General features: G+C 37.2%; 1 protein-coding gene across 1 annotated transcript in view; it reads left to right on the forward strand.

Annotated features, from left to right (window-relative positions):
- nfatc1 (nuclear factor of activated T cells 1) overlaps window positions 1–8,998 on the forward strand; it is a 62,436-nt gene extending 53,438 nt beyond the window's left edge. Inside the window, exon 10 of the mRNA XM_067426150.1 lies at window positions 7,267–8,998. Coding sequence (XP_067282251.1) covers window positions 7,267–7,322 — 56 coding nt within the window. The 3' untranslated portion in view covers window positions 7,323–8,998. The remainder of the gene's footprint in view (window positions 1–7,266) is intronic.
- Window positions 8,999–14,816: the final 5,818 nt, after the last annotated feature.

A 14,816-nucleotide genomic window follows, 5' to 3' on the forward strand; every position in this document is an offset into this window, starting at 1 on the left:
CATGAGTCACTAGCTGCTATCCTTAGCCAAAACCCCAAACCAAAATTGTTGACCAACAGAGACTTGAAAACAATCAAAGTTTCCTTGGTCTTTTCAAAATGTTAGTGCATGTGTCAACACCTACTGAGGCCGTCTTTATTTACCATGAGCACTCCGAACAAGATGAAACCTCTTCAAATGTAAGTTGTCATCTTGGCTCAAAATAACAGTGTCCCTTGAGTCTCTCTACTCAACATAAATATCTTGATTGCTTTGGATATGTTCATGTTTCTCTTTTGTACTCTCTTCTGTGGCATGCTCTTCCAAGCATAAGTTCACAAGAAATCTGTGTGTCCTGTTATTCACGCCAAGGAGGTGCACAGTTCAAATGGATTTGGATGATCAGGTCAATGTAAGGTGAAACCTCACGGGAGCTGTAAACTTAAGTTATTCTGCTTGTACTGAATCTGGTGCAATTCGAACACGTGGCGAATGCCGAAAGTATTAGTAGATGCTTCGTCATCACAGAAAAGGTTTTTAGACCAAGACACAATTGGTCATGGCTAGTTAGAACTCACATAGTTGTACTACCAGTAATATTACCAGAGAATAACCTATTATCTTACAGACATTCCATTGATTTACTTAAATATATACCGTTCAAAAGTTTGGGGTCAGGGCTAATGCAGGGTTTATGCAGTAAAAATACAGTAAAAAGGTAATAATGTGACACACTATATTGGCAATAGTTTTGAGACGCCTGCCTGTAAGCCTGGGACACACCAAGCATTTTTTAGCGTTGGCCCATTTAAGTTTTTTCGGTGTGCATATTTAAGTTTTTTCATATTTAAGTGTGCGTATTACGTTTTTTCGCTGTGTTCTGCACCGTTGACTCTAGTCGGACACCGTTTGTTTTTGTTTTTTTTGGGCTGAATCAACATATAGAATCGCGTCTGGCTGTCGTGAGAGAGAGAACTCTGATTGGCTGTTTAGGTTAGCGATTGAGTCAGTGGATGAGAATAATAGCATAATAGCGAGCAAAGAAGTCAAAATGGTACAGATAGAAGGCTGTTCTAATTTTACGTCATCTTGCGTGTTCTTGGGCAATTTTTTTTATAATAACATGAGCAGAGTGAAATAAAGAACGTAATCAGCAGGATTGATATTCAAACGCACACGCTGATTTGTTTACAGTTTGTGTATCTGCAGGCTGGAGCGTTATAGTTTCCTTTTTGAATGATGAATATAGAAGACTATATCTGCAGAAATAGACAGTTGTCTCGTTCACACACAGGCACAGAACATGCATGCTTGCTGACAGTCGGCTGTAGTTCTCTCTGTGTTCAAGTACAGCTTTTTGGCCCAGATGCGAATGACGAGAGGCGACAACACCATTGGCTTTCATCTCTGTTAGTTCTTTGATGTTGGGTTGGTGTGTCCCAGACTTTACATGCACATGAACTTTAATGACATCTCATTCTTAATCTGTAGGGTTTAATATGGAGTTTGCCCACTCTTTGCAGCTATAACAGCATCAACTCTTGTGGGAAGGCTTTCCGCAAGGTTTAGGAGTGTGTTTATGGCATTTTTTTACTATTCTTCTAAGCGCATTTGTAAGGTCAGGCACTGATATTGGATGAGAAGGCCTGACCTGCAGTCTCCTTTCTTATTCATCCCAATGGTGTTCTATCAGGTTGAAGTTCCTCCACATCAAACTTGCTCATCCATGTCTTTCCCACAAGGTTGTGAGCATGAAATTGTCCAATATGTATTTCACTGGGACTAAGTGACCAAGCCCAAGCCCTGAAAAACCACAACATAACCCCCACCCCTCCACCAAATTTTACACTTGACAGTGCAGTCAGGCAAATACTGTTCTCCTGGCAACCACTAAAACCAGACTCATCCATTGGATTGCCAGACAGAAAAGTGTGATTCGTCACTCAAATGCTGTTCGGCCATGGAAACCTATTCCATGAAACTCTCTACTGAAAGTTGAAAAGGTACAGTTATTTATTTATAAATTAATAGGAGGAGAGTATTTAAATGAATCATGCAACATGATTTAAGGTTTGCGCTCGTCAATGTACTTGCGGCATTATTTACCGCCCAAAGTGCTGTTGTTGGTAGAACTCTGTGTTCTTCAATTATAATGTTGCCAAAGCTTTATATTTCAGATGCTTTTTGACGTTCTATTTATTAAATAATCCTGAAAAAAATTGTTTACAACTGTTGTCAACATTGAAAATAATAATAAATGTTCAGCAGCAAATCGGCATATTAGAATGAAGGATAGGATGGTGTTTCTGAAGGATGATGTGACTAAAGGCTGGAGTAATGATGCTTTAAATTCAGCTTTGCATCACAGAAATAAATTGCATTTTAAAATATATTAAAATAGAAAAAAGTTATTTTAGGCTTGATGAGCAGAAGAGTTTTCTTTCAAAAACATTGAAACTAGTATGTTTCCAAACTTTTGAACTTTATATATATACATGTTATTAACCAAACCCAACTATTTGCTTGTAGTTCTCTGGTTTGGACATTTTCCCCATTTTTACCCTTGTCTGTCCCTTCAACTCATTCAGTAGTCTTTGGAATCTAAAAGATGGTTTCGCTAGCCTCCTGCTCACCATAAAACTTTACTGCATGTGTGCAGTCGTGCAGATATTTCTTCCCAACCTCCTCTGTTTTGACAGTTGGGATCCTAGTGATTCAAGAGACCTGCGTTTTAATGTCCAAACTCCCATGGCAGTTGTCAGTGCTTGCCAAATTTTTCACGAAGATGTATTGGCGTAATTTACTTCCAACTGTCAAAGGTCCCTAATTGTTTCAGTATGCAGTGGTGTTTGTGTGGCACGTCTATGTGTGAGTTTTCTCCCCCATAATTCAACCATCTTATCGATTCATTTCCTGTTCACATACTAGTGCTACTCAATCAGAACGCTACTAGTAGTAGCATATCATATGGGCTTATGCCAAAGGGAATATGAAATCTTAAGGGATTTTAATATTTATAAGGATGTGAAAATTTTCCTCTAGCTTTATTAGGCTTTGATTTAATTATATGACTGGTTAGAGTTCTGATATTTTGAATATCAGGGTTAAATTTAAGTGTAGATTTTTTTGTGTTTGGTCAGCTGACTGTGCTTCCGAGGCGTAGTTCTTTTAGTCTTTGGAGTGTGATCTGGTGTCTGTTTGGTGAAAAAGAGAAACCAGGAGCCTGGGAAGAGGCCGTGTCAGGCCGGGGTCAGGTAGGCTGGGTGCGGCGCCCCTCATGAGGAGATGAAAGACAGATTCGGCTTCATTGTTTAGAGGGAACGTCAGCATTCCGGACTCCTCTCAGTCCTTAGGCAGTTTTGCAGTGGGAGCATGAAGGCCATGGTTCATTTGCAGGGAATTCCTCAGCAGGCTTCCTAGTCTTGGCCGGGAGCGACACTTGAGGGGAGGAAATCCACCGCCTTCAGCCACATGTCTTCTCAATCTCTCTCTCTCTCTCTCTCTCTCTCTCTCTCTCTCTCTCTCTCTCTCTCTCTGCCTTTAGATTATTGGGATTTTAAGGCTTGCATGATTTGTAAAGGTTATATAAGGATGTGAATTAAGTGATCAATAAGATATCAGAATGATGTCTTAAGGTTCATGTGACACTGTTGAATTATTTTAAATATATATATATTAAAATAGAAAACTGTTATTTTAAATTGTAATAATACTTCAAAATAGTACTGTTTTTAGTGTATTTTTATATAAATGCAGCGTTGTTGAGCATCAAAACAGATTAGAGACTTCAAATAAAAAAATACAAATCTTTTACACCACAAAACTTTGAATGGTAGTGTATTTCCTATGTAAGTATATTGAATACAGTTTGATAATAATGAAAATAAATAATGCTGTTTTAGAACAGCAATGGAGGTTTAAATCACATGAGAAACACTAATCAAAATTCACAAGTTAGTCTGGAAACAAAAGAAACTAAGAATTGTTTGTTGGGTTTTGTATTTGACACAATACCTTTTAATCCCAAACTATGTTATAATTTATTGCTTACCACTAATATAAATTATATAACTATAAATTACAGCAAAGGTTTAGAATGTATAACTGACTTTAAACCTTTTTGTGTTGTTAGAAAGATTCAGAACTTTTCTTTGAGGATGATATTCCTCACCACAAATGAGAAAAACACACACAGCTTGTCTAATAGTTATCAAATGCTTCCTGCAGGTGCTTACGTCCGTGCTAAAGAATTCAAAGGCCAACTAAAGCAGTCTGTGCTTGATCGTAAGGGAACAGGAATGTGCTGTTTTGAAACAGATAGAGCAACCGATAGAGTTGCCTATCTACGGCCCTCAGAGGTTTGAGAGCCGTTAGCAAAGAAACGTGAAAGCGAATCGCTTTTCTCAGAGCTAAAAGGCTCAAATGTTTTGCAATAAACCGTTGAAGGCTTGAAAACTGAAATACTGATATTCAGAGAAGGGTAAAGTGCTGTGTGTTGGTCATACAATGCTCCCCATGGGCCTACAAGTAAGATAATATGTCTACCGCTAATATGCTAACATGCTAACTCTAAGAGGCAGCCTCATCCGGTTTCCCCTGCTATCACACAGCGAGTGAGTGCCAGGCTGTTTTTGTAGCCTGAAGCCGTGCTAAGTCACTTCCCATGCTCGGGCCAAAGAACACAGCTGACAGAAGGAGCCAGGGTCCTAGTGTGTGGGAAAATTCAATGACAGATAGAGGGCAGGAAGATAGCAGACGGCTGGAGTTGCAGGGTCCTCCGGAAGAGGGCATGAGATCTTCTGAGCTTTCTCCCTCGCAGTCTCAGGGAAGCCAGATGTGGATGCTGTAGTGTATGTAGAAATTAGAATAATAGATTTGATAAATGTATGTATTGATGTATGTAAAATTATCATTCTTACACTTCAATTGGAAGTGTCATTCAAAATAGATATTACTTCTTTATTACATGTTTCTGCTTAGTGTAAATTATTTCAAAGGAAGTGTGTCTGTCTTGGTTATCTTTATCAGTTCCCCATGGATAAAACCAGGTCCTGCTGTACGTTTTTTTCTCATAATTTTTTTCAATAGAAAATGAGTCGCATCATAGAAGCAAAATGATTTGCTGATTGGATTTTGATGCTGGCTCAACATACTTTGAATTTATTTTAGTCATATCAGTGTATGTAATTTGTATGTATAGTGTATATAAACCCCTGTTCAAAAGTTTGGGGTCAGTCCGTTGGTTTTTTTTTTTTTTTTTTTTTTAAAGAAAAGAAATTAATACACTGTAAAAAAAAAAAAAAAAAAAAAAAAGTAAGTTTAACTTAAAAAAGTAAGTAACCTGGTTGCCTTCATTTTGAGTTTATTGAAATTAAAATTTTGAGTTGATACAATGAAGGATATTTGTTTAATAAATAGAAACTCAAAATATTATTGTATCTGAACCACAAAAAAAATTAATTCTATTTGGCATGTTTCACTGCATCATCAAAAATAAATCACACACAATTACCCAATATGCTTACAAAATCTTTTAATAATATTTGAGTAAAGGTTGTCGAATCTCAAAAAAATGTCATTGTATTAACTCACATTTTTGGTTTCAATGAACTCAAAATTTTAAGGCAACCAGGTAACTTATTTTTTAAATATTTTTTACAGTGTACTTTGACACGTTCAATTTATCAAAAGTGGCAGGAAAAACTTTAGTAATGTTACAAAAGATATTACTGTTTGTTTGGTTTTTTACTTTCTATTGATAAGAAAATGTATCATGGTTTTTGCTAAAATAGCAGCCCAATTGTTTTCAACATAAATGATATTAAGAAATATTTCACGAGCATCAAATCATCATGACAGAATGATTTCTGAAGCATCATGTGACACTGAAGGATGAAACTTGCTTAAAACTATGTCTTGTCATCACAACAATAAATCATTGTTAACAATTATTATTTTCTAGTTAAATAAAATATATTATTTTAAATCATAATAATATTTCATAATATTACTGTTACTATATTTGTATAATAAAGGCAGCATTAGGCTCAATCCCAATTCTATTTATACCCCTTCACCTACCCCTTCCCCTTGCCCCTTGAAACTACGCAAGGCGTAGGGGTGAAAAATATTCCCCTAAGAAATGGGACACCACTACTGCACCATTACACATCATCATAAGTCATCATACCCTGTTTCTTTTATTAGTGTTCTGTAACATTTAACCAGTATGAAAAGCAATGAGGTGTGTAGGCTATATTTAACAGAAATCAGGAGCGAGAACGTATAAAAAATGAGGCTACTCACTCCCAACGTTGTTTTGCGCTGTATTTGGACTTAAGAAAACGGCGTTCGGTTTCAGTTCAAAAACGTATGATCTGTCGAGTTTCCTAAGATGATACAGAATGATACAGAACATCCAAGACTGGTGAACCCGCTGTTCCATCGGGCCAAACTGTTCTCCTTATTTTTTTAACCGTTCCATTCCGTGCCGATCTGAGCCGGCCAATACGGATATGGTTTCGTTTTCTCATGTGCGGTGCTGCGATAACAGAGCACTTTACAATGTAATACAAACAAGTCAATTGTTGCCTTAGAGACAATCATTTACAGACGATACGTGATATAAATATTGTCTGTGTTATAAAGGATGACCAGATATTTTCTTAACTGAATTATTAATTTATGAATTATTAGTTCGCATAACTCAAATGGTTGTCTGGCATCCAGGCAACACATAAGTGATCAATCCAGAGTGGCAACATCACTACACGCGTTCTAGGTAGGTGGTCGGTGTATGCAGGGAAATTCATCATACTCCTTCGTTCGAAGTGTGGTCCCGAAAAATCTTCGTTTGAAGGGCTATCTAGTCCTTCCCGTTACCCCTACCACTTCAGCTAAAAGAAATCAAGACCCCCTACCCCCTTCACATGAACGCGCAAAACAAGGGGTAGGGGAAAGGGAAGGGCTAAGGGGTAGAAATGGGATTGGGCCTTAGTGTGAAAAACTTCTTTGAAAAACATTAAAAAGTCTTACCGACACCAAACTTCTGAATGATAGTGTATGCTGGTGAAAACACCTGTATTTTTGACGGGGAACATTCGAGTGCCATGTTACAGACAAACAATACATCATCCATATAAATCGTCCACTATAGACGTCTGTGACATGCATCTGCAATCAGGGCATGAAAACCATTTTAAGAATGAACAGCATTTTCCTGTGGTGATACAATTGTTTGTTTTGGCTGCAGCCTAAAAGTAACATGATTTCCAATTGCTTTCACAGTAAATGAAATCATCAGGAACGATCTCTCCAGCATCTCAGTGCACAGCCATGCGTAGCAGCTGAGGGTCCCTCCGAGAAGACCACGGCAATCATGAACTCCTCAGCATACCGAATTTCTTACAGAAGATCCGAATCTGCAAGACCTGACTCTGATAACACAGATTCAACAAACAAACCTTGTGCACTCAGAGTTCCACTTGATGCGAGGCTGTCCGAACTCACCGAACCTCGCTTGTTTTATTTCCACGGGGGGGAACTGAAAACCAGCCTAAAAGCACAGAAAAAAACAAGTGCACTTCACTTCAGAATTTATCAGCACATCCTGCCGAAACGGAGCTGTGTGCTGTTGTGGACCAAGTTGTCTCCCTTTCGCTTTCCTATTTACTCTCTTGTACTCGATGTAGCTATTTAAATTATTACCGTAAGTGCAGTTTGACATCTTTCTCCATCCACGACCATGTATATTTTGAAAAAGAACATTCGTGAGAACATTTGAGTCTGGTCACAAATCAGAGTAACTTTGCAGGCCAAAAGCCAGGCGTGCAGTTGACGCATGCACAAATCTAAATTATAACCTAAACTTTTGTTCTTGTTGTTGTTTTGGATGCATGCATATGTGAATGCAGCTGTGCACATCTGAACACTCACTATGTCTGTGTTTTTGTTACATTTCATCATCCAGTGGCACAAATATGTGTGGTTAAATGAAGTATCTGTTCCTCTAGAAGAAGAAAACATTGACGACTGATTGCCTTTATGGAGACGAGTTTGGTCGAACAATCTCGAACATCATTTTGAAGCCTTGACCTGTTTTTAAGTCCAAGCGGCCTTGTTGATTTGCCTTAAGCTTATGCCAAATTGTCGTTTTGTTCAACATTTGACAGCAGATGTCTGTGCTTATCTCTGAATAACCATTCCAATGTTTATAGCTTTTTAAATATCAGGTATGATATGTACTTGTTAACTGGAATTTTTTATGAATAGAATAGAATAGAATAGAATAGAATAGAATAGAATAGAATAGAATAGAATAGAATAGAATAGAATAGAATAGAAATATTTATTTGGAGTGAGCTGGAATTAATCAAACTCAAGCCATAAGGGAAGTATAATAATTATATCCCCTCTACGGTCACATTGGTAGCAAATTTTGTGACCAGAGAATGACTGGACTGGCATTTGTCAACCATCCAATATTATTCTAGCAATTTTTAAGGCAAGATTATGGTTTCAGATTAGGCTATGCTCTTCTAAACTGCCTCTGAACAGCAGAATATATGTTTCACTATTACTGCCTCTATGACCGGATGGTTTACTGCACTGTGCCTTAAAGTGTTTATTAAGCAGGAATACTTTTATATATGTATTTGTCCTCTCAAATTATAAACTTAATGCATGTTTCTCAGCATATAATGAGATTTTCATACAGGGGGTTTCACTTCCTGTACATTGTATCCCGTCTGTAGATTGTTAGGTAATGTATGCACTTTAATTTGTATTTTACTGTTCTGGGATCTCAGAAATACCACATATTGTTTTGTTGTTGTTGTTGTTGTTGTTCTTTCTTGACAATCAGACTTAACATGATATATTCTTCCGCAAGGTATCAATGACAACAACAGATTGTTTTTCTTGCAAGTATATGTATTCAATTACCCATACATTTCTACGGAGCATTTACATTTCAGTACCAAAATATGCACAATAAATTCATGCTTTGTTGGCTCTTTTAGAGTTGTCTATAGTTGGATGGTGTCACGGATGTCACAATGCCTATGTCTCAGTAACTATAAGATTATACTGATTTAAAATCCTTTTAAATTACAATATTTTATATATACAAAGCCTTTAATAGTTTATTTAATTGCAGGTTCCACTGTGACAACTTTCCCCATATACTGGTCACTATTGGGGCATATCAAAAAAGGTCATTTTTAAAAAAAAATGTTACAGTAGCTTTTTTTGTAGTTAAGACTTTAAGGCAGAGGTGGGGTCTACTTTTCGTAAAAGATATTCCTTGGTCTCCAAACTGTTGCAAAACTCAAACCTGGAAGCTTCTAGTGAAGACTCCCTCGACCCTTAAATAGGACAATATTTGAGGGAACAGCCATTTGTAGTGGTGTACGAAAACCATAGTGGACATTATCAGATACTCATTCAAGCCCATAATGCACTGCAATAACAAGTTTAAGGCTGATGTACAAACCTGATTCCAAAAAAAGTTGGGACACTGTACAAATTGTGAATAAAAAAAATCAATGCAATAATTTACAAATCTCATGAAACTTATATTTTATTCACAATAGAATATAGATAACATATTAAATGTTGAAAGTGAGACATTTTGAAATGTCATGCCAAATATTGTCATGGTCATTTTGGATCTCACGAGAGCTACACATTCCAAAAAAGTTGAGACAGGTAGCAATAAGAGGCCGGAAAAGTTAAATGTACATATAAGGAACAGCTTGAGGTCCAACTTGCAGCTTATTAGGTCAATTGGCATCATGATTGGGTATAAAAAGAGCCTCTCGGAGTGGCATTGTCTCTCAGAAATCAAGATGGGCAGAGGATCACCAATTCCCCCAATGCTACGGCGAAAAATAGTGGAGCAATATCAGAAAGAAGTTTGTCAGTGAAAAATTTGCAAAGAGTGTGAAGTTATCATCATCTGCGGTGCATAATATCATCCATAGATTCAGAGAATCTGGAACAATCTCTGTGCCTAAGGGTCCCCGAAAACCATACTGGATGCCTGTGATCACCGGGTCCTTAGACGGCACCGCATCACATACAGGAATACTACTGTAATGGAAATCACAACATGGGCTCATGAACACAATCCATCGTGCAATTCACTGTTACCGGCTAAATCTATAGTTTAAAAAAGAAGCCATATCTAAACATGATCTAGATGTGCATGAAGGCATTTTCTCTGGGCCAAGGCTCAGTTAAAATGGACTGTGTCAAAGTGGAAAACTCTGTGGTCAGACAAATCAAAGTTTGGAAAAATGGGATGCTATGTCATCCTGACTAAAGAAGACAAGAACAACCCAAGTTGTTATCAGCGCTCAGTTCAGAAGCCTGCATCTCTGATGGTATGGGGTTGCATGAGTGCGTGTGGCATGGGCAGCTTTAACATCTGGAAAGGCACCATCAATACTGAAAGTTCTATTCAAGTTCTAGAACAACATATGATCCCATCCAGACGTCGTCTCATTCAGGAAAGAGCTTGCATTTTCCAACATGACAATGCCAGACCACATACTGCATCAATTACAACATAATGGCTGCGCAGAAGAAGGATCCGGGTACTGAAATGGCCTGCAGTCCAGATGTTCAGCCATAGAAAACATTTGGCGCATCATAAAGAGGAAGATGCAACAAAGAAGACCTAAGACAGCTGAGCAACTAGAAGCCTGGATTAGACAAGATTTGGACAACATTCCAATTCCTAAACTTGAGCAATTTGTCTCCTCAGTCCCCAGACATTTGCAGACTGTTATAAAAAGAAGAGGGGATGCCACATAGTGATAAACATGGCCTTGTCCCAACTTTTTTGAGATGTGTTGATGCCATGAAATTTAAAACCAACTTATTTTTCCCTTAAAATAATACATTTTCTCAGCTTAAGCATTTCATATGTCATCTTTGTTGTATTCTGAATAAAATATTGACATTTGAAACTTCCACATCATTGCAATCTGTTTTTATTCACAATTTGTACAGTGTCCCAACTTTTTTGGAATCAGGTTTGTACACGCAAACTACACTGTGAGGATCGCAGAATCATCTATCCATCCATTTTCCAAACCGTTGGTCCAATGTGGTGGGTATAATCAATGTATTATAATACAGGTATAAAATCCTATTTAAATGATTATTAAATGAATTATGGTTTATACATAGTGGTTTCCATGATAGAGCTCAAGATAAATCTTTTTATCTTCCTTCTGGAGCTGCCAGTTTGCAAAGTGTAAAAACTACCAAAAGCGGCCACCTTTCTGGCGCGCTCAGTGCTCAGTGTCCGAATCCACACACTTGTTTTTATTCACTCCTTGAAGTGTACTAAAGAAAAGAATAGTGAGTGAGGGTAAAGGGGGAGATTTCAAAAACTGACCTTGAGTGGCGGGTTCAGGTGTGTTTAATTAGGGTTGGAGCTGAACTTTGCAATGAATAACTTCACAAACGGAATCCACCAAGAGAAATATTCACTAGAGTCAAATGTGTGAGAAGCCTCTATTATGACAGTAGACTGCTAATAATTGATATTGAGTTTTACAACTAAATCAAATGACCAAAGACTTCAAGATGTTTCTTATTGGTCCTAAAAATCACAGAGAATGAAAAACGGAGATGATTTATTTGAAAAAGTCTTTTGTCCAAACTTTTAAAGAGTATAAAACACTGACCTAATGTTCCGTTTCACAGATCTAGTTTCAATCCTAGTCACAATGGCTCATTAAAAATGTGGCAGTGTCGTCTGAAAAGGAATCGTGAAAAATGCGCAAGATCTCTTCCCCATGTGCGCAGGAGAGCTGAACTTCCAGAGTAGTAACTAATGGATCAAAGTAGAAGCAGCTGTTGCTTCCAGGCTTTGAGCCAAGCACCCTGTGACACCTGCCAGGCAGACAGGAATATTTTCCATGGGTTTGAATCCCTGATCACACATAGCCATGGTGACAAGGCACAGTCAGGGTGGGGTGGATCATCAAAGCCAGTGCCCAGAAATAGCCGCTCTATTAGTAGGTTGCCTATGTGAGGATTGTTAGAGAGAGTTAAGACAAGCGGCCTTCACCGACGGTTTCAGTTATAATTGTGTGAAAACTGTGTGAAAAGCTGAGAGTCTTAAAACTCACAGATGTGAGCTCCACATCCTAATACATATAACTGTCGTCTTCCCGTTATCTTCTCTCCCTTGATACTGTGATAGCTGGATCAATGCAAGATGTAGGCTGTTCTGCCCAGACTGTTGACATCTGTCTAGTGTAGGTATTCAAACTTTTTGATGTCACAGGCCAATAAATATGTTCTCTTTTAAGGGACCTCACAATATTGTCTGGAAAATATTCTATTTTCTTACTTTCTATTAAGTGGACACTGTATCTTTTTTTACCTGCCAAAAACGAATTAAACTAAAGAGACATCAATCTCATTATTAAAGACCAGTGACTGGACATCAGAATACAACTGCAATAATGTAACTAACTTGTTTACAGTGTAGGGGAAAGTTCCTTTAAAAAGTAATACTTTACAATATTGAGTTACTCCCTAAAAAATGAACTAATTGCATGAATTGTGTTTTTTCACCTTCAAAGCGATGTCATACCTGCACCACTATATTAAGCAGGATATAAATCAAAACTGCCTAATGTTACTGAATGAAATGTCGACCCAGGACGAGATATCGGACTGTGTAAGCTTTAGGGGTGTTGATGGACGCGATTTGCTCCATCTGTGTTTTGATTATTGTTCTGAATCTAATCCAGATGTAGTCTCTTGAATGTGATTTTCTCAGCTTTTTGCTCAAAAGGTTGCTTTTTTTATGAAACTTACCCACATTACCCACAAGTGTTGAGAAAAAAAAACTGCATAAAGCTAGGATTTAATGTTTTTTTGTTTGGCAAAACGCTAGGGAAAGTGTTAACTGAAGTCATTTTGCTTATTCCTACACTGTAAAAAAATTTTTTTAGGAAAAAAGTTACCTGGATGCCTTAAAATTTTGAGTTCATTGAAAATAAATTTTGAGTTAATACAAAGAACATTTTTTTGAGATTCGACAACCTTTATTAAAATATTATTAAAAGATTTTGTAAGCATATTGTGTAATTGTGTGTGTTTTATTTCTGATGATGCAGTGAAACATGCCAAATTGTGCTTTTTTCATGATTTATAAAAAAAAAATGTATGTGGTTTAGATACAATAATATTTTGAGTTTCTATTTATTTAACAAATTTCCTTCATTGTATCAACTCAATAAACTCAAAATGTTAAAGCAACCAGGTTACTTACTTTTTTAAGTTAAACCAACAAAAAACAAAACAATTTTTTTTACAGTGTATGGTTCACTCAGATCATCAAAGGTCAGCAAAGATGTTGGTTAATAAAGTGAGATTAAATACTATTTTAGCACATTTAACTATTGCAGGTTTGCATAATATCCTGAGTTTTTATTGGACTGTTTTTATTCATTTTGAGGAATGCCGTATCTGTTTTTGTAAATGCATGCACACATTTAGTCTAGAACTACAATAAGCATCATGTTTACAGCTCACACAACGCCTCTGCACTTACTCCTGATTTCTCTCAACAAAGGGACAGGAGAGGAGTCAGTCAATAAATGGGAAAACTTGTGTTGCTTATTTTGTTGTAAATGTAAAAGTAGTGTGTTACTTTACTACACTGTAAAAAATTATTTAGAAAAAAAGTAACCTGGTTGCCTTAAAATTTTGAGTTCATTGAAAATAAAATTTTAGTTAATGCATTTTTTGAGATTCGACAACCTTTATTAAAATATTATTAAAAGATGTTGTAAGCATATTGGGTAATTGTGTGTGTTTTATTTCTGATGACGCAGTGAAACATGCCAAATAGTGCTATTTTCATGATTTATCAAATTTTTTATATGGTTCAGATACAATAAATCTAGACGCACCCTAGCGGCAGCAAATCTAATCTGCCGTGAGTGTCATCTAGCAACTCTCAATACATTTCTGAGCTTTAAACGCTATACTCTGGTCGGGTCAATCACATCGTGTATAGAGTCGGTGGGTGGAGCTTAACATGATGACGACGGCCGAGTTGCGCTCGTGCTTCTAGTAAACACAGAAACTGCCGAACGCCGGTCTTTCGAATCAGCTTTGACCGCGACTCTGGAAGACTTGGAGTTAAGCTTTTCTCTGAGAAAAGAACAAAGAACGGCACTGAAGTCATTCTTAAGAAGGGAAGATGTGTTCGAGTTTTGCCGACCGGATACGGCGAATGTTTAATCTATCAACAAGCTCTGTTTCACCTTCGTTGCTCTGGTTGGTGTAGCGCTATCCTATCGCGTGCAGAGGGAGTTTGAAAGACAACCGTTTATCCCGCCCCTCGGATTGAGCCCTGTCTATGGTGAGTTTCCAGACCAAACATCTTGATGTGGGTCTGGTTTGTCAGGCTAATACAATACTATTTTGAGTTTCTATTTATTAAACAAATTTCCTTCATTGTATCAACTCACATTTTTAATTTCAATAAACTCAAAATTTTAAGGCAACCAGGTTACTTACTTTTTTAAGTTAAACCAACATTTTTTTTTTACAGTGTAGTTACTTAAAAAGTAATCTGATTACGTAACTCATGTTACTTGTAATGTATACCCCTAACACTGCTGTGCTTATGTATTATAGCAGGGGTTTTCAAACTGGGGTCCGGTGACCCCCAGGGGTCCTCCAGAAGGTTCTAAGGGGTCCCCAGAACATTTTCAGATAATTGAAAGACAAAGCAAAAATGGATAAAGTCTACCGAACAATCTAACTGTTTAATTTCTAAACATTTCTCACCTTGTTTG

This window comes from Pseudorasbora parva, chromosome 19, assembly GCF_024679245.1.
Source record: "Pseudorasbora parva isolate DD20220531a chromosome 19, ASM2467924v1, whole genome shotgun sequence".
Taxonomy (NCBI): Eukaryota; Metazoa; Chordata; class Actinopteri; order Cypriniformes; family Gobionidae; genus Pseudorasbora; species Pseudorasbora parva.